This window comes from Malaclemys terrapin, chromosome 16, assembly GCF_027887155.1.
Source record: "Malaclemys terrapin pileata isolate rMalTer1 chromosome 16, rMalTer1.hap1, whole genome shotgun sequence".
NCBI lineage: Eukaryota > Metazoa > Chordata > Testudines > Emydidae > Malaclemys > Malaclemys terrapin.
Genome location: NC_071520.1, coordinates 2566551 through 2591069, shown reverse-complemented (window position 1 = coordinate 2591069; position 24519 = coordinate 2566551). Strand labels below are relative to the sequence as shown.

General features: G+C 54.2%; 1 protein-coding gene across 3 annotated transcripts in view; it reads left to right on the top strand.

Annotated features, from left to right (window-relative positions):
- The first annotated feature begins 12236 nt into the window (after window positions 1-12236).
- The window catches only part of GAS2L1 (growth arrest specific 2 like 1), a 41617-nt gene continuing 29334 nt past the window's right edge, over window positions 12237-24519 (top strand). For 2 of the 3 annotated variants that reach the window (XM_054006776.1, XM_054006774.1), the window contains exons 1-2: window positions 12237-12449; window positions 13735-14409. In XM_054006776.1, the coding sequence (XP_053862751.1) occupies window positions 13759-14409 (651 nt within the window). In that variant the 5' untranslated portion in view covers window positions 12237-12449; window positions 13735-13758. Of the gene's footprint in view, window positions 12634-13734; window positions 14410-24519 lie in introns of all 3 variants that reach the window. The other variant, XM_054006775.1, reaches the window with a different exon arrangement.

Genomic DNA, 24519 nt, shown 5'->3' with positions numbered 1-24519 from the left:
TTGATGTTTTTAAATATAATTTTGATGGATAATATCACTGTTTATTTTAAGCAATTTTTTAGATTTTTGTCAATTTAAATGTTTATAATTGTGCAAAATTATAGTTTCCCCCCCCAATTTTTTCTTGATTTAAATTTTCACAGTTGTGGGAAATTATGGAGGGTCGGACAATTATTTAATGACAGCAGATGTTCAGGTTCAAAAAGTTAAAGCTTTATAACCATTAAGACCCAACTTGTCTACATCACATGGCTAAATATACAAAGTAAATAATCATAAATCAACCTCTAATCTCAAGCAACATTTTTTTTACTTTGCTTTTGTGTAAATTTCATTAATTATTGATGGAAATGTTTTTGCCTGGGTGAAACTGATGTTTACCAGTATTCGAGGAGAAAAATCAAATCCTTCCAACCTATCTATACAATGTGGTGGCTACAATGCTGCTAGTGCATGTGATAGAAGGGTGGGACATTTTAGAGCAAATATCATCCAAGGATGTTGTGTACGGGCGGGGGGAAATCAGGGCACTCAAGCATCAGCTCTGGCAAAAGTCCCTCCACCTCACATAAACAGGGTTGTGTGTGTGTGGTGGGGGGTGGAGGGGTTCCTGTAGCTATGATTGGTTGGAAGTGATCTCCTATTAGGAGTGAAGGAAGAAATGTATGTCATTGTAAAGGGAATCCCCCTAGATTTGCTTTCTGTGTTTGATCTATAAACTCAGTGTCATGGCCTAGCAATGGCAGCCAAATGACACGCAGGCCAGAATCTTGGTGGGTTTATTTTTTGGTAGAGAAGATTCATTCCTGTTTTTAAGGTACAAGGTTAAAGCTCACATCCCTACCACTGAGCATCCCACACACCCCAGGCACTGGGTTAATTAGCTGCTAATACTGGAAGGCTCTTCAACAAAAAGACAACCCCAGTGTACTTCCAGATCCATTCAGCACCACAGCAGCACTGCGCTACTGGGTCACTCCAGCATGGAAAATGCCTTCCCTCTGTCTGTGTGTGCAGGCTGGCAGGTGCTTGCCGAGAAGGGAGGCTCCATTGACCGTCTTTTGGACAGAGCTTGAGATCTGCGCTCCCCCTGCCCCTTGACCCAGTGTGCTTGGCATAACAACCAGGAGGTGGCAGCATTTCCCAGCCTATCCTCCCTTCCTCCTCCTGGCTGAAAGTAAACCCTGCTTTAACCTGGGCTCTGCAGAAGTGCAGACCAGAGCTGTCTTTCTCTGTGGATTTCTACCCTGGCCTTTGTTTCCAGCTGTACTGTCATCCTACCCTGCACACATAGGGGAACAGGGCTGGCAACAGAGCATAGAGATCTGGGAAGCAGTGGTGCTGACACCTGTCATTCTGATATAGAGTGACCAGATGTCCCGATTTTATAGGGACAGTCCTGATTTTGGGGGCTTTTTCTTATATAGCCACCTATTACCACCCACCTCTGACCCGATTTTTTACACTTGCTGTCTGGTCACCCTATTCTGATACCAGGCCTCTCATTCCCCCAGTTGCTGGGGGTGGGACCCCAGAGCGTGAGCTTCCTCATAGCGGTGCCCTATTGCTTGAAGGGAGAATGGTCTCATGGGCAGGGTCCTGGGCTGCCACACTGGAGATGCAGCTTCAGTTCCTGGCTCCGCCACAGGCTCCTTGGGCGAGTCACCTAATTAAAGGAACTGGGAAAAGAGGTAATAATAACCCTTGGCACCTCCCATTATAGTTCTCTATAAAGCTGTGGGGTTGGTAGTATCCCCCTTTGGAAATGGGGAAACTGAGGCCCAAGAGGGTATAGAGCCACATTGTTTTTGGCGTCTCCATTCTGGGTGCTCAGTCTGAGTCTGAGTTTCAGGGATGCCGCTGGGCGTAGACTCCCCCTGGCCTCACGTGCAGTCGGAGGGCACTAGAAGCTTCTGAGAATCAGGCCCCAGGTTTCTCTCCCCGCCCCAGCTACCAGCACTTTTTGGAAGTTTTAGCCTGAGATTGCTCAGCCAGTGGGAGAGCTGGGACTAGAACCCAGGAATCCTTAGGCTGGGCCCTGCTCCATCCACTAGGCAAGACAGCCTCTCCTAGAAGCTACTTACAATAACCCAGTGCTGCTGCTTCAAATGCTGGTCCCTATGTGGATTCCAAACACAGGTGCGTATGCGCGCCATGCGCCGGAGCCAGCCATTGACCCGCACGTGCGTTGTGCGTTGACCGAGGCTTTAAGAGGCTGCGCAGGTCGACGCTGCTCCAGTTCCCTCTTACCGCCACATGGCCAGAGTTGGAATCTCTGTTCCTCGGTGCTCTTCGCTCACTAGGAGAACTGCTCTCCGGTCACTGTTTATAGTTTTCCTCTAGTTCTTATAGCTCTTAGTTCTTAGGTTTGCATTGGGCTTTCTCTCCTCTGGGGGTCTTGCCCCAACCCGGGGACCATGCCCCGGCAAGCCGGTTTTAAATACTGTGCTTCCTGCCCGCGCTCCTTTGCCGTGAGTGACAAGCACCAGCACTGTCTCTACTGGTGAGACTCATATCACTGCCCGCTGCTCCATCTGTCGCTTGTTCCTACCTCATACCTGGGAAGCTAGAGAACTTTGCCTCTGCACATTCCTTATGGAGGAGGCTATGCGCCCACATACACAATCAGATCCGGTGACCACGGATCCATCAGAGTGATGCCCAGCACCGGTGGCCAGTGCCTCCCCAGGCCCTTCCTGTCCAGCACCAGCCCCTCCGGCCAAAGTCCACCAGGAACACAAGAATCGCGCTCATGGGCATAAAGGGGGCTCCCCAACGGGGACCGCCTCCAAGTGCAGTGTTGCCTCCCTGAGCCATGCCAGGTCAGAGGAGAAGTCACACATTGATCCAGACATTCCTGATCTGAAGAAGCCTTGCATGGAGCACAAGTCCAAGCATCGCACTCCACTGGTGACACCGCCGGCCCTCATGACTGATCCGCCAACATCACCTCTGGCTCCATCCACTCATCCAGAACCATCAAGACTTGCAGCTCCATGTACACCTGGCTGTCTCCTGCCTCTTATGCCCACAGCTGAGCTCATGCTGGTTCACCTCCATGCCCCGGTCCTTCAGGCACCTTTTGTCTGTTGTCTCTCGCCGACGAGCTGCTCCTGCTCCAGCCTTCTGCCGCTCCACCTTTCTCCACCAGCGCCCTCAGATGCACCTTGCTTCTCTTGGATTGTCCATCCTTCACTGCCCCACCAGTACCACTGGCTCTGATAGCCCCATCCTTACCGGACCTGTCTTCAGACTCTGAGTTGTCTCAGAACTGGACACTGCCTTCTTCCCTGCCCGGTCGTACAGCCCAGATCCCCAGCACCAACTGTACCATCCGACGTACGTTCCGCCAACTGATCCTGGTTCTGCTACCCACAAGCTCTGTCGATGCCTGGCGACCCCTATGCTTGGTCCTACTGGACCGCTCGGAACCCCTACCGGGGCATGCCACTCCACCCGCCTCATTGCCCTTCTCCAGCGCATACCACTCCCCCTTCTGTGCATGAGGAGCCTCCGATATTCCCACTTCTGCTGCACCAGCACCAGCGACAGCGCCATCGCCCCTCTGGTCCATACGGGCGCCTCTTCATCCCGATGTTGTTCTTATCCCGCCCACTCTGCCATCCTGATGACCACGTGCAGAACCAGGACTTGCTTCAACGCACGGCTACAGCCCTCAACCTGCCTGTCGAAGATGTCCAGGTTCCACAAAACCGATTCCTGGACATCCTGCAACCCCCTGGATCCTCCTGTACCATCCTCCTTATTCATGACCCCCTCATGCAGCCAGCCCAAGCTGGTTGGCTGACCCCGGCCTCTTGTGCCCCTACCCTGAAATGGGTGTGTGCGGGGGGATCGGTCCCCAGAGCGAGGGGCCGGCCGGGGCAATGGCACATGGTGCGGGGGGATCTGTCCCCGGAGCGAGGGGCTGGCTGGGGCAATGGCACATGGTGCGGGGGGATCTGTCCCCGGAGCGAGGGGCCGGCCGGGGCAATGGCACATGGTGCGGGGGGATCTGTCCCTGGAGCGAGGGGCCGGCCGGGGCAATGGCACATGGTGCGGGGGGATCTGTCCCCGGAGCGAGGGGCCGGCCGGGGCAATGGCACATGGTGTGGGGGGATCGGTCCCCGGAGTGAGAGGCCGGCCAGGGGCTTGGCATGGCAGGGGCGGCCCCGCTCCGCCCAGCCCAGTGCGAGGGCGCTATTTACAAACCGGCAGTTGCCAGACGCACAGTGTCCTGCCTGGCCCTGTGCTGCCAACATGCCCCTTCCTGTTGGGGGTGGGCCCATGCCGCGCCACACAGCCCCCCCACCCAACATCCTCCCGACTCCCTGTGGCCAGAGGCCCCCAGGACTTGCTATGCCCAGTACCCCCCCCAACCCTCCCACAAATGCACAGCACCCTGCACAACACCACCCTTGCCCAGCGCCCCCCTGCCCACAGTCCCACCACAACTTCCCAGCACCCCACACAGAACCCCCACTCCCTAGTGCCCAACACGCACATCTTCCCTGCCCCCTCACAGCCCAGTACACCCTCCCCAGACCCCTCAGAGACCCACTCACCCACGCCTTGCCTCCCGTCCGCACTCGCCAGCCCTGCTGGGAGGTGACTCTGTCTGCCGGGTTGAGCCGGCAGCCTGGTCCCGGGGCGGGGAATCGCTCTGACCCCCCTGGAGTGGCACAATCAGCTCAGGACCCACTTGCCTGGAGGGGCCCAGCCAAGCCCCCCAACACTGTCTTCCCCCTCTCCCCCCCGACTACCGAGACTGGCCAGGCTTCTGCACTAGTCCTAGGCGGCTCAGCTCTGGGGAGACAGGTGGGGCCCCACAGGTGGTGGGAAGCAGAGACTGCCTGGAGCGGGACGTGCACTGGGGTCCGTCCAGGAGGCAGAGAGGAGTGCTTGACCGGCTGGCGGGCAGGCCGAGAGGAGCAAGTGATGGCTGGGGGGGTCTCAGCACAGTGCAAGTGGAGCAGACCAGGGCCCGTTCTGTGCATGTGCCCGGCTCCATTGCACCACTGGCGCCATTGTAAACCCGGCCCTGCCTCTAAGGGCACAGACTTTCTCTTCACCCACCCACCCGCACACTCGCTGGTGGTGCAAGCTGCGACTGAGTTCACCTGCCAGCAGCGTTTCACTCCATGCCGCCCGACTGGGCTACTAAGAAGCTCGACCTGCTGGCCTCCAATTTCGTATTGCCAGCTACCAGGCCACCTTGCTCAAGTACGACTTTCTTTTGTACTCTAAGCTGGCGGCCTTTCTCCCCCCCGAGAAACAGCAGGTCTTCCAACGCCTGGTAGCTAAAGTGGCTCTCCAGGCTACGGTTGATGCCACCAACACCATGTCACGCTCCCTGGCATCTGGGGTTGCCCTCCGCTGAGACGCCTGGCTCCAGTCCAGCGGTTCCCACCGGAGGTCCAGACTACTCCGGAGGACTTTCCCTTCGAGAACAATAAGTTGTTCAGTGACAAAATAGAGGAGTCGTTGCATTTGCTCAAAGATTCTCGTGCCACTCTCCGGTCCCTGGGCCTCTACTCCCCAGCCCTAGCTCGCTGGCAGCTACGGTCATCCTTCCAACCCCATCCCTGCGCCACATTCCAGCCTTACCCCCCAGCGCCCGCCTGGCTCTTCCCGTCGTCACCCGCGTTCACAATGGCCATGCTCCTCTGCTACCGCTACTTCTTCCACATCTCTCTGCAATGTCCTGCCAAGCAGCCCTTTTGACTCCTTACTCAAGACCTGCAAACCTTCCTCCACCCCTCCTACCACCATGCCCCCTTCGCTCACAACTGGGGTCAGATTACCACTGACCGCTGGGTGCTGGACATCAAATTCCTTTCCTTTCCCCCCCGCCAGCAGCACCTGGACACCCCTCACGGTGCCATCTTCTCAGAGAGGAAACAGATGCTCTCTGTTGGAGGGCTTTTCCTTCACCCTCTCCCTGGTTCTTGTCACACAGACAGCAAGCAGCAAAAGACCAGAAATCTGAAGCGCAGACAGTGTGATGTTTATTGGGGTTAGTTTCCAAGCAAGCATAATCCGAAGCCCTTCACACCAGTCGGGCTTATCTCTATTTGCCCATAGAGTCTGTTCCCCAGTGTTCTGTTCCCAGCTCCGACGCTGCAGCGCGTTTTCCCCGTGTCCCCGTTCCCAGCTCTGACACCGCAGAGCGTTTACCCCGCGTCCCCCTTCCCAGTGCTGACGCCGCAGAGCGTTTACCCCGTGTCTCCCTTCCCGGCTCCGACACCGCAGAGCCTTGCTTATGTCCCTGTTCCCCATTCTCTATTCCCTGTTCTAGTCCCACCCCTTAGCAAACATGATTCCAATTTCCCTTCCCCCCACTTCCTGTTTGACCCCATTTTATATAATAATATTCTCAACTATACCTTAACCAATCATTTTACTGAAATTTAACTAACCAATCCTAACATAAAAAGAACAGGAGTACTGGTGGCACCTTAGAGACAAACAAATTTATTAGAGCATAATAAATAATGCTCTAATAAATTTGTTAGTCTCTAAGGTGCCACAAGTACTCCTGTTCTTTTTGCGGATACAGACTAACACAGCTGTTACTCTGAAACCAATCCTAACATATTGTAACATAATTCTCTAACCAATTATATCCCACAACCCTAATTAACTTATACCTAGCAAAATTAATTATAAAGCAGACAGAAACAATTAGAGAACCAGACAGATTAACAATAGAAAAGTGGGGGACATAAAGATAAAACATACAGAAAGGAGGGTTTCACAACCACAGCCATTGAGAAGTGATTTCTTGCCAGACAGGATGATATCAAACTAAGTTTTCTTTAACCATCTGAAGATCTGTTTCTTTCTCTGGTGGTGATGGGCACTATCAGGACAGGATCGTCGTCTTAACAGCCCACTACCACCTTCTTTCAGTGTAACTGGTTTGGGATGTGAGGATGCGACTGGTCGCTTCCCAGCTTATCGCTGCCACTGCTGCTTAGCCAAAGGCCTTAGTCTTAAGAACAAGGCCTCAGACTCTCCTCGGGAGAGAAGGCCCAGACACAGGCCGACTGTGATTTTGATTCTTTGTTTTACACCCCTGTAACTAGCTAAGTGATAAAAATACACCTAAGTTCTTAAAGTATAGGCTTTACAGGCGGGCCTGAATATCTATGTTCTAACTCCCTCCTGTGGAAGGGCACCATAGAACTCGTCCCGCCCCCCGATTGGGGCCAGGGCCCCCCGCATGTTCATGAGGGTCTTTGCTGTTGTGGCTGCATACATGCGTCAATTAGGTCACTTGCTGTTTCCTTATCTGGACAATTGGCTCCTCATGGCACCATCCCGAACCAGTCTTCTGGCTACCATCCGAACCCTACGTTCCACCTTCGATGCCCTGGGAATCTGCATCGAGAAGAAATCCGTCCTCGTCCCTATTCGCTCTTACCTTCATAAGAGCTCCTTTGGACTCTGTTGTGGCACACGCCTTTCTTCCTTCAGACCGCTTCGCTGCTCTCACCACACTCCTTGTGCAGCTCTGCCACCACCCGCGCATCCGTCAGTGCCTTTCCCTTCTGGACCAGATGGCGGCCTGCACTTCAATTACGCCATATGCCTGTCTCCATCCATGGCTCCACTCTGTCTACAACCCACTGTCCAACCATCTCAGCAAGCCGGTTCTCATCCCCCCATCGGTCCTCGCCTCCCACCTGGTGGTGCAACCCATCCATGGTCCTGGCTAGCATCCCTTTCACGCCCCTGACACCTCACCCACCTCACGACAGACGCCTCCCTCGTTGGCTGGGGTGCTCATCTGGATGGCCACACAGCTCAAGGCCTCTGGTCACCAGGGAAGCGCAGATGCACTTCAACATCCTGGAGCTGCAGGCCATCCGCCTTGCCTGCCAAGCTTTTCTGCCCTTTCTCCACTCTCACCACATCCATCTGCTATCCGACAACATGACAGTGGTCGTCATAAACAAACAAGGCGGGGCTTGATCCCCCTCTCTTTGTGCAGAGACCATGGCCCTTTGGAACTGGTGCCTCTGACACAACTTACACTACAGACTGTTCACCTTCCAGGCACCAGCAACTCCCTGGAGGATATGCTCAGCTGCTCCTTCCATGCCAACACAAGTGGGAACTTCACCACCCCACTCTCCGTCCCTCTTCTATCTCTGGGCACACTGCGTTGGGACCTGTTTGCCACCCCAGAGAACCACTAGCTTTCCCTGTTTTGTTCCAGGGAAGGCCTCAGCCAGGGCTCCCGCGGTGATGCCCTCCTTCAATCCTGGACCACCAGCCTACCATCTGGGCACAGTGCCACCAACACCCCTTGCACTCTGTCTCCATTCCCATCATCCTCGATTATCTGCTCTCTCTCTGCCAATCAGGCCTCGCCCACTCCTCTGTCTGCATCCACCTGGCCACACTTAGTGCCTTCCTTCACCCTGTGGATGGGTTTTCTGTCTTCATCCACCCTACTACCTCCTGCTTCCTTTGTGGCCTTTTCAACGCCTTCCCCACAGTCTGGTACTCCTTCCTGGGACCTTAATCTCGTCCTTGCCACCCTTTGAACCACTCTGCTCCCTCACTCATCTTTCCATGAAGGAGATCTTTCTGGTGGCTGTCACCTCTGGACGATGCCTTAGCGAACTGGTGGCCATGATGGCGGTGTGACAGTGCACTCCATAATGCTTTATGGAAATATGCTTATGAATGTATATATGACATAACTGGAATGTTTTATGCTACATATGCCACGTAACATATCTCTGTGAAGGTTAAGATCTACTGAATCTAGTCCTCCTATTTGTATGCATGTGTCATTTTTGTGTTCAAAGTTATGAATATTGGCTGTGTACTTGGTTGATTTCTAAGTAGCCTTAGTAAAAGCATTTGGTCAGCTTCTTGAAAAAGGAATGTGCAAGTTAAGTGCCCAATCAAGAAGCACTTAATGGACAATGGATCTTGGAAGCCTCCAATCCACATAAGAAGTCTACTTGAGGATGTTCAAGGCAGCATGTGAACCATGGCTGCTACCTGTAAGTTCTGAGTCATACATGGACATGTGACTTGCCCAGGTGACTTCAAAACTCCATCTTGGAGCTGGACTTTGCATAGGAGAGAGGAGGGGGTCTCCACCTACAAGAGAAAGTCTATTTAAACCCCTGGGACACCCCTCCATTTTGTCTTCAGATAGCTCAAGAGATAGCCTCTCCATCCCCAAAGGATACCTGAAAGAAACTGGAACAAAGGACAGTAACTATAGGGGGTGTGAGTGCTTGCTGGACCCAGATTAGAAGGAGACTAGTCTATAAAAGGAAGCTTACTGGAACACCTCTGAGGGTGAGGTTTTATCTGTATTCAGTTTTCTTACTGTATTTGGCATAGACTTGCGGGTTTTATTTTATTTTACTTCACTTTGTTCTGTCTGCTATTACTTGGAACCACTTAAATCCTACTTTCTGTATTTAATAAAATCACATTTTACTTATTAATTAACCCAGAGTATGTATTAATACCTGGGGGGGGGGCAAACAGCTGTGCATATCTCTCTATCAGTGTTATAGAGGGCGAACAATTTATGAGTTTATCCTGTATAAGCTTTATAAAGGGTAAAACAGATTTATTTGGGGTTTAGACCCCATTGGGAGTTGGGCATCTGAGTGTTGGAGACAGGAACACTTCTTAAGATGCTTTCAATTGAGCCTACAGCTGTTAGGGGACGTGGTTCAGACCTGGGTCTGGGTTGCAGCAGGCTAGCGGGTCTGGCTCAAACCAGGCAGGGCACTGAACCCCCAAGCTGGCAGGGAGAGTGGGCTCAGGGGTAGTCTCAGCACATCAGTTGGCACTTCCCAAGGGGTTTTCTGTGATCCAACCCATCACAGGCGGATCCACCTTTCACTGTCTTCCACGAGGTCAAGGTTTCCCTATGCCTCCATCCCAAATTTCTCCCCAAAGTGGCCTCACTGTTCCATCTTAACCAGTGTGTGCATCTCCCAGCCTTTTACCCTAAACCACACACTTCCCCTAGAGAATGTATGTCCACACTCTCGATGTTCGGCGGGCCTCTTATCACCCGCATACCCGTGCCTTCTGTGTGTCTCTGCGACTCTTCATCATCATTGCTGAATGCTGCCAGGGTCTTCACTGTGACTCCCTAAATGGATCAACTGGTGTATTGCCGACTGCTGTGTGACCTTCCGGGTGTCTCCCCATCTTTGGGGGTCACGGCCCACTCTACACGGGCATATGCTGCTATGTTGGCCTTCCTAGTGGACGTCCTGTGGCATGACATTTGTAGGGCAGCCACCTGGACCTCCATCCACAACTTTTCCACCCATTATGCCATCACCCCTGCCACTGCAATGGATGCAGCAATCAGTCGCACACTATCCTACAGACTGTCTCTTTTCATGAGCCCTCCCGCCCACTTCCTCACTGACTACTGCTCGCTACTCTCCCATGTTTGGAATCCACCTAGGGACCAGCACTCGAAGAAGAGAAAGTTACTTATTGTAACTGGAGGTTCTTCGAGATGTTTGGTCCCTATCTGGATGCCAATCCTACCCTCCTTCCCCCTGCTCTGGGCTCCCTTGCTTCCAGGTAAGAGTGAACTGGAGCAACATTGACACGTCTAGCCTCTTAAAGCTTTGGAGGCACCATGCGGTTGACGCATGGTGCAGTGTGGGTCAACGGGCACTACTGTGAACAGTTCCGTCTCCGCCGCATGCGCACCCGCGTTTGGAATCCAGATAGGATAGGATACACATCTCAAAGGATCTCCAGTTACAGTAAGTAACCTTCTCTCCAAGAACGCAGCTTCTCTCCTCTTTACAAAAGCTCCCAAGTGAGTCTTATTTTCAAACATCGGCTCCTACTTGCAAACTGTTGTGGATTTCTTTGTGCAGTTGCCAGTCGTTTAAATATTTAAACTTGATGAGATCATGACTCAGGAGCTGACAAATAATGGTCGAGCTGGCTGTGTCCCAGGCAGGAAGAATTAGATCATTTAATGTCTTAAAGACACAGCCCCTCCATGTACAAAACCAACCTTTGCAAAGAACTCACTCTCCTCAGGTTTCAGAGGGGCAGCCGTGTTAGTCTGTATCAGCAAAAACAACGAGGAGTCCTTGTGCACCTTAGAGACTAACACATTTATTTGGGCATAAGCTTAGTGGGTTTTAGCCCATGAAAGCTTATGCCCAAATAAATGTGTTTGTCTCTAAGATGCCACAAGTTCTCCTTGTTTTTACTCTTCTCATGGTGGGCGACCTGTTCCTAAGAGCCCAGCTGAGGTGAGGCCTCATGGCAGCCTCGCTTGGCCATCCTTAACAAACCTGAGATGCCTTCTGGACACTGAGATCCCAGGGATAGTTTTGCTTGTTTTTCTCTTTTAAAATGGAAGAGAAACTAGATCTTGCAAATTTCAATGCCAATTCTGCAACTGGGCAAAACTGCTGGGTTCAAGTCCTTCTGTAAGGCAGGGATCACTGTTAGAATATATTGTGCTAATAATTATCTCTCTAATAACACTCAGCACTTCAATAGCACCTTTCAGTTGTGGACCTTAGAGCACACTACAAAGCTACACATCATTTTGCCCATTGTACACATAGGGAAACTGAGGCACAAGGCCACTTAGTGAGTCTACAGCAGATCTGAAAATAGAACCCGCGTCTCCTGACCCCCAGTCTGCTGCATCTATTGCGTTTCCTCTGTCGGTCTCAAGGTGCCACAGCAAAGTCCCCAAGTGGTGGCTGGCACGGTGCCAATCCCACAGACTAGCTGTCGGCACAGCGGTCCCATTGGCGGGGAGCAGTTTGCAGGATCAGGGCCGCCACTAGCCCTGTTCGGCAGGCAGGGAGTTGCGCCCTCGCCAATGAGCCTTCTGGGGTAGCCACAGAAGGGATTTAACTGGCTTCTGGCTTTGCGCAGCCCAGGTCACTGCCCCACGCCCGTCCCGTGACTCGCTGAAAATCCATCTCCCCTGATCGCTTCCAAGGCACAAAACCGACCCCCCGGCCCGTGGGGAAGCGGCAGGGCCCGGGCTGGGCACAGCCGGTGCGTTGTACTGGAATAACGGAGCGCGGTCACTTTAATAGCGGGCGCACCCGCTTCCCACCCTTCCTGGGCCGCTCCAGAGCCAAGTGGGCGGCCCACGTGGTTGTTGCCTCTGGCGGCTGGAGCCGGCGGCGAGCCGAGGGAAGCGGGGAGTTTCCATCGCGAGCGGGCACCACCGAACTTCCCTCCCGCCCGCCCCGGGAACAGAAGCGAGCCGGCCCCGGGGAACTCCGGGCGCGCCCCGGAGCCAGGCGGGGGGCTGCTCTGCTCCCGGGCGCGGCTCCGCCCCGGCGGATTTCACCTCGCCCCGGCCTCCGCCGGCCGGATTAGTCGAGTCGAGGCATTGGCGGGGGGAGGCTCCGGCTGCGGGTCGCCGCGAACCAGCTGGAGGACGAAGGACGAGGGTGAGTCTCCCTCCAGCGAGCTCCGGCTCCCCAGGGCCGCGTGGCTCTGCTCTGCCTCCCCGTCTGCTGCTGCCAACGTCTGACCCGCCCCCGGAGCCCCCTCCCCGGCCCGGCGGGGACTGCTCGGGGGAGCGCCAGCGGCCTGCGCCGCCTGGGGAGAGGGGCAGGGAGGATGGCGACTCAGGTGAGCAGCGCCGATCTCTCTCCTCTTCCCCGGGCCCTGTAGGGGGCCGGGCCCTTGTTCTGCGCGGGGCTGTCAGCAGCAGCGCCCGGCAGCGGGAGGCTGAACCCTCCTGGGGTGACCTGGGCAGCTCCAGCGGCTGCGTCTCTGTCTGTTTGGGGAAAGAACTTGGCAGCCAATTCCTGAGCTCCTTGCTTTACAAGGGGCCTGTGCTGCAGCTTGGGGGTGTATCTTGCACGTCCCTTCTAGTGCTAGGCCAGTATGTAGCACCCCTTCTTCCCCCTCTCCAAAAAAGTGCCGTAAGGCCCCAGCTTCCCAAGCTCTGAACATGGGCCACCGCTCCACCGCGGCTGGTAAATGGCTGTTGTGAGTCATCCTTGCACAAGGACTGCAGCCAAAATGGCTTGTTAGGCACCTGAAAGGAGCCGGTAAATATGGCCCTGAAAGCCAACCGGCTGCTGCCACTATCACTCAGGGCAGGCCACGCCTGGCTGCGGGGGTGTCTCCCCTCTGCTCAGTGACTGGTGACCGGCTCCTTGTTCCCTTAGTTAAAAAATAAGTGATGATCAAGGGCTGGAAATAGTCCCAGAGTTTGCTGGCGGGCATGGCCTCCCCACCCCCGCAGGAGGAATGAGGACAGAGCAGAAGGAAGGGGCCATGAGACAAAAGCTTCAGGGTGTCACTGACTTGAGCTAAGGGTACTGGGTGATGGGCCCTGTTTGCAGAGGTGCTGAGCACTGGCAATTTCAGATGAAGTAAGTGGGATTCAGGGTTTCTGAATACTCCTGGAAATCAGGTCCCAAGACCTCAAAGAATGTGGGGTGTGGCTCAGAGTCCCCAATTTACAGATTGGGGAAACTGAGGCACAGAGAGCGGAAGGGAAGCAACTCGCCCAAAGTGACATCAGCCCTGCCCATGGGACCATGCTGCTTCCACTCAATAGCTGGCATCTGGATCCCAATGATGCAATCTGTTCCCATCGCTGGACTTGTCTGCTACATAGGAGGAGCTGGGTGTGGCTTCTGGCTCACTGGAGAGGTGGGGGAGGAGTGGTGGTCTCTCTGCCTTTCTCTGTCTCTAATGTGTGTCATCTTCTCACTGAAGTGACGCCCAGGGACGGGATGCAAGATGGCTGACCTGAGCAACATCCAGTCTGCAGCTTCCAAGAGCATCCGGCCTTTCCGGTCCAGTGAGGAGTATCTCTACGCCATGAAGGAGGACCTGGCTGAGTGGCTCAGCATCCTCTATGGCTGGGATGTCCAGGTGGAGAATTTCATGGAGACCCTGGAGACCGGGTGTGATCTCTGCCAACATGCCAACAACGTCAACCGCATTGCTCTGGAGTTCCAGCAACAGCACCCAGAAGTTGCTGCCTGCATGAGGGTGCCCCAGAATGAGGTTGTCTACCAGACCAAGAATGTGGTGCCCGGCTCCTTCATCGCCAGGGACAACGTCTCAAATTTCATCCAGTGGTGCCGGCAGGACCTGGGCATCCAGGACGTGCTGATGTTCGAAACCAATGACCTGGTGCTGAAGAAGAATGAGAAGAACTTCGTCCTGTGCCTTCTAGAGGTCGCTAGGAGGGGCTCCAAGTTTGGGATGCTGGCCCCGATGCTGATCCAGATGGAGCAGGAGATTGAGGAGGAAATGAGGGATCAGATAGCCTATGGGGGACTGGAAACCCAGGAGGATAGCCAAGACCTGGGCCCTGAGTCACCTGTCTACCCTAGCAGGGTGCAGAGAATCTCCTTGTGTGACCTCAAGAACCTGGATGAGCTGGTGAGAGGCTGTTCCATTTTGTTGGTATCTTGTGCCCCCAAGTAACATACAAGCAACATGAGACCCTCTCCTTCCACCATTACCCACTGTGGCTCTCCTAGTGATCTAAGTCACTTCAGTGTTGAACTGGGGGGAGGTAACTGGAAGGCATTGGTTCTGTCCACCCACCATAGGCGTGCGCACGGGGTGTGCCGGGTGTGCCCAGGCACACCCTAATGCAGGGGTGGGCAAATGGCTCCACTCCCCGGCGCAGCAAGCCGCGGGGTCCACACTCCCGGGCCGGAGCGCCCGGCCGAACGCAGCAAGCTGCCGGCCCCTCCCCAGCCTTTCCCCTTCCCCTGGAGCCATACCGCCCCACGTGCAGCGCTCTGGGGGCCAGGGCTGCGCTCTCCCACGGGGCAGTGTTTGGCTCTGCGGGGAGGCTAGGAGCCTCATTTCATGTTAAGGGGTCCGGGGCCAGGGGGGTTGGATAAGGGGTGGGGGCAGTCAGGGGACAGGGTGGGTTGGATAGGAGGTGGGATCCCAGGGGGGTGGTTAGGGGTGGGGGGGTCTCTGGAGGGGGCAGTCAGGGAGCGGGGGGGTTGGATGGGGCATGGGAGTCCTGGGGTCTGTCAGGGGGTGGGGGGTGGATAGGGGTCAGGGCAGTCAGGGAGCAAGGAGGGTCCTGGGGGGGCAGTTAGTGGGAGTGTCAGGGGACAAGGAGCTGGGGGGGTTGGATGAGTCAGTAGTTTTGGGGGGGCTGTCAGGAGGCAGGGATGTGGAGAGGGGTTGGGGGAGGCAGGGAGCGGAGGGGTTGTATGGGTCGGGAGTTCTGGGCGTCCTGTCAGGGGATGGGGAGCAGTTGGATAGGCATGGGAGTCCCGGGGGTCTGTCTGGGGGTGGGGGGTGAATAAGAGTTGGAGCAGTCAGTGGACAGGTATGGGGTAGAGTTCTAGGGGACAGTCAGGGGACAAGGAGCAGGGAGGCTTAGGTAGGGGGTGGAGTCCCAGGAGAGGGTAGTCAGGGGACAAGGAGCAGGAGGGGTTGGGGGTTCAGAGGGGGGAAGTCAGGGAGCAGGAAGTAGGAGGGAGTGGATGGGGGCGGGACTAGGGCAGGGGCCGGGCTAGGACGGGGCTCCCTGGGTGCACACCCTAATGAAATGAGATGCGCATGCCTATGCCACCCACCAGTGGTTACATTTCCTCCCACTCCCAACTTGTTTCTACTTTTCTTGCTCAGAGCATCTGTAGGCCTGGTGCATTCTCCCACTTGGTCCCCCAGACCCACCCACAAAGACGTGCTGGCCCCAGTTGGGGAAGGGGACTATCACGTGGTGTATTATAGCTGAGGGGGATCATGGCAGGCCTAACTTGGATAGCCTGGGGGAAGAGTTCTCTCCAAATGTGGAGGGTGGAGTGCTGCGTAGCTTGGAGGCTTTGGTGATGGGGGAGCATGGGGCCTTCCACCTCCAGTGGGCAGTTGGAATTGGCCCCAAGTTATTGGTGAGAAATTGCCCATCTGATGGCAGTGTGGTGGCCCGGGTGAAATGGGGATGGGAGGGCAGGAGTCGTGTCCGCATCCCAACAAACCTCTGTTGTGACTGGCCCGCTGGGCAGAGAGGCTGGGATAGTCCTGGGCACTGACTGAGCCTTCCTGTCCCAGGGATGGGTGTGCCAGGCCAAGCGTGAGCCCTGGTTGCAGCCGAGTGTGCGGTGCCACCACCTGGTCTGCGGGGATGGTGTTGGGCTGAGCTGGTACGTGGGGATGTACCAAACCGGCAATTCTCTGGCCACCCCAATGGTTCTGACAGGGTTTAAACTTTCAGCATCTTTAAAAATTAAGTTGTTAACCCCTTATGCCTGGGAAACAGTCATTCCGCATGGGCCCCAAAGCAGTGCAGTCTGATCCTGTCACTAGAAACCACTCTGCAGTGAATTTCTCCCATCCATCTCCCTGTGGCATTAACTCTGAAACCGAATGACAGAGAAAGTGTCAGCATCCTTAAAGGGGCAGTGCCACCTTAAAAATGCATCATAAGCAAACATTTGTGACTAATATCAGGGGGTAGCCGTGTTAGTCTGTATCTACAAAAACAACAAGGCATCTGGTGGCACCTTAAAGACTAACAGATTTATTTGGGCATAAGCTTTCGTGGGTAAAAACCTCACTGAAGAAGAATCTGAAGTGAGGTTTTTACCCATGAAAGCTTATGCCCAAATAAATGTTAGTCTTTAAGGTGCCACCAGACTCCTTGATGTATTTGTGACTAATGACGTCTTAGATGAGTGAAAGTGAAATGTGCTGTTTGTGGTTTGTTTGCTTTTCCCCCTCTCTCAGATGCTGGAAATCAGTGCAGGTGGCTCTTTGACTTTCCAGTTCTTGATGCTGCTGGGTTTGGGTGCCTGGCGCAGCAGGGACTGGCTTGTTGAACAAACACAGCATTTTTCACTGGCGCTTGTACTGATCGTGGGAGCATTTCTGTTGGTCTCTGGGCTTTTATAAAAGCTTTTGTTCAGGATTCCCATTTTGGGCCACATTTTAAGTTGACTTCGGTCTCTCTAACTTTTTCACTGCTGAGTCGTGTAGCAAAGACCATGGGCTTGTATAGGTAGCCAGTACGATTTCCTCTCCTTGCCACCTCTCTGAGCCTGGTGCGGGTCAGTATCATTATAGCCAGTGACAAGGGCTGCAGGCTCTAAAGCTGTCAACGTGCCAGTCCTGGGGTGTGCTCAGTTGAAAGGGCAGAGTGGTCCAATAGCAAAGCCAGATACCGCCCGGCAAGTTGTCTGTGTGTGTGAGGGACGTGATCCCTTAGAGGAAAGTCTGACATGTGTCATCACCCATCTGTTTTCCTGGGTACCTTTTCTATCTGTGAGGATTTTGATCTTGCTGCTTATTTATTATTTGCCCAAAGGGACTCCTGGCGCCCACGGATGGAAAAACACCCTGACATCCCAGCAAGCTCTGGCAAAGCCAGGCTGTGGCTCAGAGCTGCGCGGCAGGCGCCCGTCTCTAATGGAGACCTAGGGCTCCCCGGGAGATGAGACCGTTGTAATCAGATTCTCTCCGCTCGGTTGAAGCTTCATCACACTTTCTTCCATCTTGAGAAAACAGCTCTTCTCCCAGTCTGGGCTTTGCTCGAAGCCTTGTGATGGACTAGGATGGAAAGTGGGGGGGCTGGTGGGGTTATGCTGATGCTGGGGACCTAGGGAATATGACAAAGGGAGATCTTGCCCGGAGCTGTAGGTCCTGAATGCTGCTTTCAGAGCTGGCCCTGTGGTTGCTGGAGCAGTCTCTCTCTCTCCCAAAGAACCCAGGCTGAAATTAAGCCCTTGGATAAATCACTGGCTTTATTTTTAGACATGGAGTTTGCTTTATAGCTTCTCAAGTGGAAACATGCAGAAATGCTGGTTCTTCCCAAGGTGCGACACACCCACTTTGCAAAGCAAACCAGGGAGCGGCTAGCCCTGGCTGTAGGCAGGGAGAGCAGTCTGCTACCTTCTGGGGCCTGCTCATGGGAGAGGCCCTGCTAAGGGGGGGAGGGATAGCTCAGTGGTTTGAACACTGGCCTGCTAAACCCAGAGTTGTGAGTTCAATCCTTGAGGGGGCCATTTAGGGATCTGGGGCAAAAATTGGGATTGGTCCTGCTTTGAGCAGGGGGTTGGAATAGATGACCTCCTGAGGTCCCTTCCAACCCTGAGATTCTATGATTCTAAGTGAGGAGGAGGCTGGTGCAGGGGAGTCAGCCTGGGGAAACCCTGGTTTCTCTCCTCCTTGCAGTGGGTCTGGGTGTCACACCCAGGGGGCCTGACCCCTACCTGAGGGCTGGAAGTTGGGCTGGTGCTGAGCCTGGATCACCCTGGGTAGGAGGAATCCTAGGGGGGCTGGTTCCACCTGATTTAAGGCCTCTTGTGCTGCTCTGGTAGTGTGAGGGGCCCTCGGTCCTGACAGCACCGTTTGGATGTGGACATTCCAGGCTGGCCCACGTTAACCAGTGTGCACTTGGTGCACTCGTACGGGGCCCCCAACCCTAGGGGAGAGAGCCCAGAACTGAGCAGCACTGCAACCCGTGCGCCAGCTCACGCCACTTGCTTAGTGTGGCCTGGCCGCTCATCTGTTGTGGGCCAAACCCGAGCGCGGAGAGCGATGGGAGCACGCAGAGTTGCTGGGCGGCCGCATGGGGACCAGCTGAGCACTGAGGTGGGGGTGAACGTCCAGGTGCGGGCTGGGGCTGAGTTGTTGGTGGGCTGTGAGGTGAGTGGGCAGTTTGGGGGTGTGAGTTAGGGAGGATTGGGGGGCTGGGGAATGTTGAGCGATGGTGGGGGCAGTGGGGTGAGTAATGGGAGATGTTGGGAACTGTGGTGAGTGGGGTGTATGTCAGGGGTGCATGGGAGCTGTCAAGGCAAGTGGGAGATGGGGAGGGTTGTGGGAGAGTACATGTGGAGTGGGAGGGGCATTTGGGGGCCTGTGTGTGGGGTGGGGAAGGGGGCATTCTGGGGTCTGTGGGAAGGGATATATGTGGTGAGTGCTTTGCTGTCTAGTTTATGGAAGGTGAGGGGGGCCCCCCAATTTCCATATTACTCGGAGCCCCAAAATTCCTTAATCTGGGCCTGATTCTGGGGCGCCCAAGGCCTCTATCCCATAGTACCTAGCGCTGCTGCTGGGAACAGGGGGCTTTGGGGCCATTTCTATCCAGAGCGCACTGCATTGTGGGATAGGGGCAGGAGGACCAGTTGATCAGGGTAGCTATGGCAGTTGTAGCTTCCTGGGACTGTTGGCCGTTCTGGGACAGTTGAACCCCAGCCCAAGGCTTCATCCCCGACACTGCAGCCACCTGGCCCGACCGGTGCTTGGAAGGAGCTGGGGCGTGGACGGGAAGAGCGGCGAGGTCAGGACAGCCAGTGGGGTTTGTTGGGACAGCCAGTGGGGTTTTGTGATGCTCTCACCTGGCATGGCCAGGGATGGAGAGGCTCACCTACTGGGGAGTGAATGTGCTTGCGACAGGGCCGGAGTTTGTTAATGCTGCTCTCCAAGTCCAACCCCTCCACCCCCCCGCTAGTCCGCTCCTGGGCCCAGCGTGTGGCTTGGCCTCTGTGCTTGACATCTGCAGAGACAGCAATCAACCCTCCCGGCCCTGTTGTCCTGATGGAGAAACTGAGGCACAGGGAAAGGCCTCAGCATGGTGAAAGGTTGAGTTGGTGTTAGAGCCAGGAGTGAAACGTTGCTGTCCGGGGGCTAAGAGGAGCTGTCCTTGAACCCAAGCAGGTCTCCACTCGGAAATCTCTCTGCCATCTAACATGCCAAATGCCACTGCTCCCACATGCACTTCCTGATTCTGGTCAGAAGCAGAAATGCTCCAGGGAAGCTGTTCTCCACGGCTTTCCCAGCCAGGCTGCAAGCTGGAGGGCATGCTGGGCACAAGCCTGCTCTCTCATGAGCTTTCCGCCCTGACTTCTCAGCTCGAGAGATTTGCAGAAGCAAGTGAGGGCAGGGGTGGGACCTGAGAGCACCATCCCTGGGGTCGCGCCATGCACTCCCCTAGAGATGAAGCAGGGATGGGACTGTTCATCTGACCCTAGAGGGATTGGCCCTCGCTGCTGGGCCTGTACCCAGGGTGTTGGGCATGGATCCCTGTCCTTATAGCAGCAACTCCGCTGGGCCCCCGTGAGCTAGGTGCTGAACAGACCTATCCTTGGTGACAGCCCCTGCTCGGCAGAGCTTGCAGTCAGAGACCAGACGCAGTGGTGAATGAGACACCCATCCTCGCAGCAGGGCCAGCAGCAGCTGTGATAGGATGTGCACACCTCTTAGCCAGTTAGTTCACTGCTCTCCGCCGGCCCAACCGTAACCCAGGAACCTCCAGCTCCTCGCTTTGTTGGCTAACGTAGTGCCCATCTTTAAAAAAGGGAAGGAGGAGGATCCGGGGAACTACAAGCCAGTCAGCCTCACCTCAGTCCCTGGAAAAATCATGGAGCAGGTCCTCAAGGAATCAGTTATGAAACACTTAGAGGAGAGGAAAGTGATCAGGAACAGTCAGCATGGATTCACCAAGGGGAAGTCGTGCCTGACTAACCTAATTGCCTTCTATGAGGAGATAACTGGCTCTGTGGATGAGGGGAAAGCAGTGGATGTGTTATTCCTTGACTTTAGTAAAGCTTTTGATACGGTCTCCCACAGTATTCTTGCCACCAAGTTAAAGAAGTATGGGCTGGATGAATGGACTGTAAGGTGGATAGAAAGCTGGCTAGATCGTCGGGCTCAACGGGTAGTGATCAATGGCTCCATGTCTAGTTGGCAGCCGGTTTCAAGCGGAGTGCCCCAAGGGTCGGTCCTGGGGCCGGTTTTGTTTAATATCTTTATTAATGATCTGGAGGATGGTGTGGAGTGCACTCTCAGCAAGTTTGCAGATGACACTAAACTAGGAGGCGTGGTAGATACACTAGAGGGTAGGGATCGGATACAGAGGGACCTAGACAAATTAGAGGATTGGGCCAAAAAAACCATGATGAGGTTCAACAAGGACAAGTACAGAGTCCTGCACTTAGGACGGAAGAATCCCATGCACTGCTACAGACTAGGGACCGAATGGCTAGGTAGCAGTTCTGCAGAAAAAGACCTAGGGGTCACAGTGGACGAGAAGCTGGATATGAGTCACCAGTGTGCTCTTGTTGCCAAGAAGGCTAACGGCATTTTGGGCTGTATAAGTAGGGGCATTGCCAGCAGATCGAGGAACATGATCGTTCCCCCTTATTCGACATTGGTGAGGCCTCATCTGGAATACCGTGTCCAGTTTTGGGCCCCACACTACGAGAAGGATGTGGAAAAATTGCAAAGAGTCCAGCGTAGGGCAACAAAAATTATTAGGGGTCTGGAGCACATGACTTATGAGGAGAGGCTGAGGGAACTGGGATTGTTTAGTCTCCAGAAGAGAAGAATGAGGGGGGATTTGATAGCAGCCTTCAACTACCTGAAGGGGGGTTCCAAAGAGGATGGAGCTTGGCTGTTCTCAGTGGTGGCAGATGACAGAACAAGGAGCAATGGTCTCAAGTTGCAGTGGGGGAGGTCCAGGTTGGATATTAGGAAACACTATTTCACTAGGATGGTGGTGAAGCACTGGAATGCGTTACCTAGGGAGGTGGTGGAGTTTCCTTCCTTGGAGGTTTTTAAGGCCTGGCTTGACAAAGCCCTGGCTGGGATGTTTTAGTTGGGAATTGGTCCTGCTTTGAGCAGGGGGTTGGACTAGATGACCTCTTGAGGTCCCTTCCAACCCTGATATTCTATGAGTGGGTATGTCTACACTACGGGATTACTTCGAATTTACAGAATTCGATTTTTGGCAACCGATTGTATAAAGTCGAGTGCATGCGGCCACACTAAGCACATTAATTCGGCTGTGTGCGTCCATGTACTGAGACTAGCGTCGACTTCTGGAGCGTTGCACTGAGTCATAGCTATCCCATAGTTCCCGCAGTCTCCCCCGCCCATTGGAATTCTGGGTTGAGATCCCAATGCCTGATGGGGCCAAAAATTTGTTGCGAGTGGTTATGGGTAAATGTCGTCAGTCAATCCTCCCTCCGTGAAAGCAAGGACAAACGATCATTTTGCGCCCTTTTCCCTGGATTGCCCGGGCAGACGCCACAGCACGGCAACCATGGAGCCTGTTCAGCCTCTTTTCACCGTATGTCTACTCGATGCTGCTGACAGATGCAGTCCTGCAGCGCAACACAGCAGCAGCCCCTTGCCTTTGCAAGTTGGCAAAGACGGTTACCAGCCATACTGTACCGTCTGCTGCTGTCATGGGTGCTCCTGGCCGGCCTCGGTGAGATCGGTCGGGGGCGCCTGGACAAAAATGGGAATGACTCTCCAGGTCATTCTCTTCTTTAAGTTTTGTCTAATGGAGAGTCAGTCCTGCCTAGAATATCAGGGAAGCCAATAAAGAACCAGAGAGGCAAACGGCCGCTCCGGGTCAGAGCCCCAGACATCCCGCAGAAATGAGGAGCTGCATGCCATTCTAGGGGGTGCCCCTACAACAACTCCACCCGTTGCTGCCCTCCTCCCCCACCCCTCCCAGGCTACCTTGGCAGTTCTCCCCCCATTTGTGTGATGAAGTAAGAAAGAATGCATGAATTTGAAACAACACTGACTTTATTGCCTCTGCAAGCAGAGATCAAAGGGGGAGGGGAGGGGAGGGCGGCTGGCTTACAGCGAAGTCGAGTGAACCACCATTCTGCACTTGCTCAGCCTGTAGCTGAAAATGGGACTCTGTGATGAGCACTAGGATAGACGCACAGGCAGGACTGAATCTCCATGTGTGTGTGGGCTTTGGCTGACACCGGTAAAATACAAAATGTCCCAGGATATGGATGTTGGGGGCCAGTTCTGCGGCAGCTTTATTTTTTTATTGGCAGCAAAAAGTATCTGATTGTGAGCCCTGGGAGCAAGGGGTAGGTGCGACCGCGCGGTGCTGCCGACGGGGAGAGCAGCCTGAGGCAGAAGCCTCCAGCTCGCATGAGATTCCAGGCAGGACTGAATCTCCACTACACAAAACTTAAAGAAGAGAATGACCTGGAGTCATTCCCTTTTTGTCCATGCGCCCCCGACTGACCTCACCGAGGCCGGCCAGGAGCACCCACGGGACGACGATGACGGTTACCAGTCATACTGCACCGTCTGCCGTCCACAAGGCAAGGGGATGCTGCTGTGTAGCACTGCAGCACCGCGTCTGCCAGCAGCATCCAGTCGACATACGTGACGGGGGAAAAAAGGCGAGAAACGATTTTTTCCCCTTTGCTTTCACAGAGGAGGAGGGGGGGGGGGGGCTGACAACATATACCCTGAACCACCCACGACAATGTTTTTGACCTTTCAGGCATTGGGAGCTTAACCCAGAATTCAAATGGTTTTCAGAGAGTGCGGGAACTGTGGGATAGCTACAGTCGTCAGTCGCCCCTCCCTCCGTGAGCATCCATTTGATTCTTTAGCTTTCTGGTACGCTTGTCTGAGCTCCTTAAGTTTCACGCAGCACTGTGTTGAGTCCCTGTTGTGGCCTCTGTCCATCATGGCCTTGGAGATTTTTTTTTTTTTTTTTTTTCAAATGTTTTGGCGTTTCGTCTTTTGGAATGGAGTTCTGATAGAACAGATTCATCTCCCTATACAGAGATCAGATTCAGTATTTCCAGTTCGGTCCATGCTGGAGCTCTGTTTTGATTCCGGGACTCCATGGTCACCTGTGCTGATCAGTGCTCCACACTGGGCAAACAGGAAATGAAATTCAAAAGTTTGCGGGGCTTTTCCTGTCTACCTGGCCAGTGCATCTGAGCTCAGATCGCTGTCCAGAGCGGTCACAATGGTGCACTGTGGGATAGCTCCCGGAGGCCAATACCGTCAAATTGCGGCCACCCTAACCCTAATTCGAAATGGCAATGTCGATTTCAGCGCGACTCGCCTCGTTGGGGAGGAGTACAGAAATCGATTTTAAGAGCCCTTTATGTCGAAGTAAATGGCTTTGTTGTGTGGACGGGTGCAGGGTTAACTCGATTTAACACTGCTAAATTCGAGCTAAACTCGTAGTGTAGACCAGGTCAGTGACTTTGCTTAGTGTATTCTTGGGCGCTGATAAGGTTTAGGCGGGATGTGGTGCATTCTGGGTGCTGGGAGGGGCTTAGAATCATAGATTATCAGGGTTGGAAGGGACCTCAGGAGGTCATCTAGTCCCACCCCCTGCTCAAAGCAGGACCAATCCCCAACTAAATCATCCCAGCCAGGGCTTTGTCAAGCTTGGCCTTAAAAACCTCTAAGGAAGGAGATTCCACCACCTCCCTAGATAACCCATTCCAGCGCTTAAGTGGGTGCCATTTGCTGCAGGGCATTTTTGCAGGGTGTGGGGTCTATTTATGGTTCTTCTCTGGTCCCCATCACCGCTGTATCAAGCACTTCACAATCTTTATTGGATTTATCCCTACACAGCCCTGTGGGGCAGGGCTGTTCTCCCAGGGGTCAGATGGGAAACTTAAGCCCAGAGAGAGATGCCTTTGAAGTCACACAGGGAATCTGCCAGGTCAGGGATTTGAACCCTGGTCTTCCAAGTCTCAGGGTAACACCCTAACCACTGGATCATCCTTCCTCTGAGGC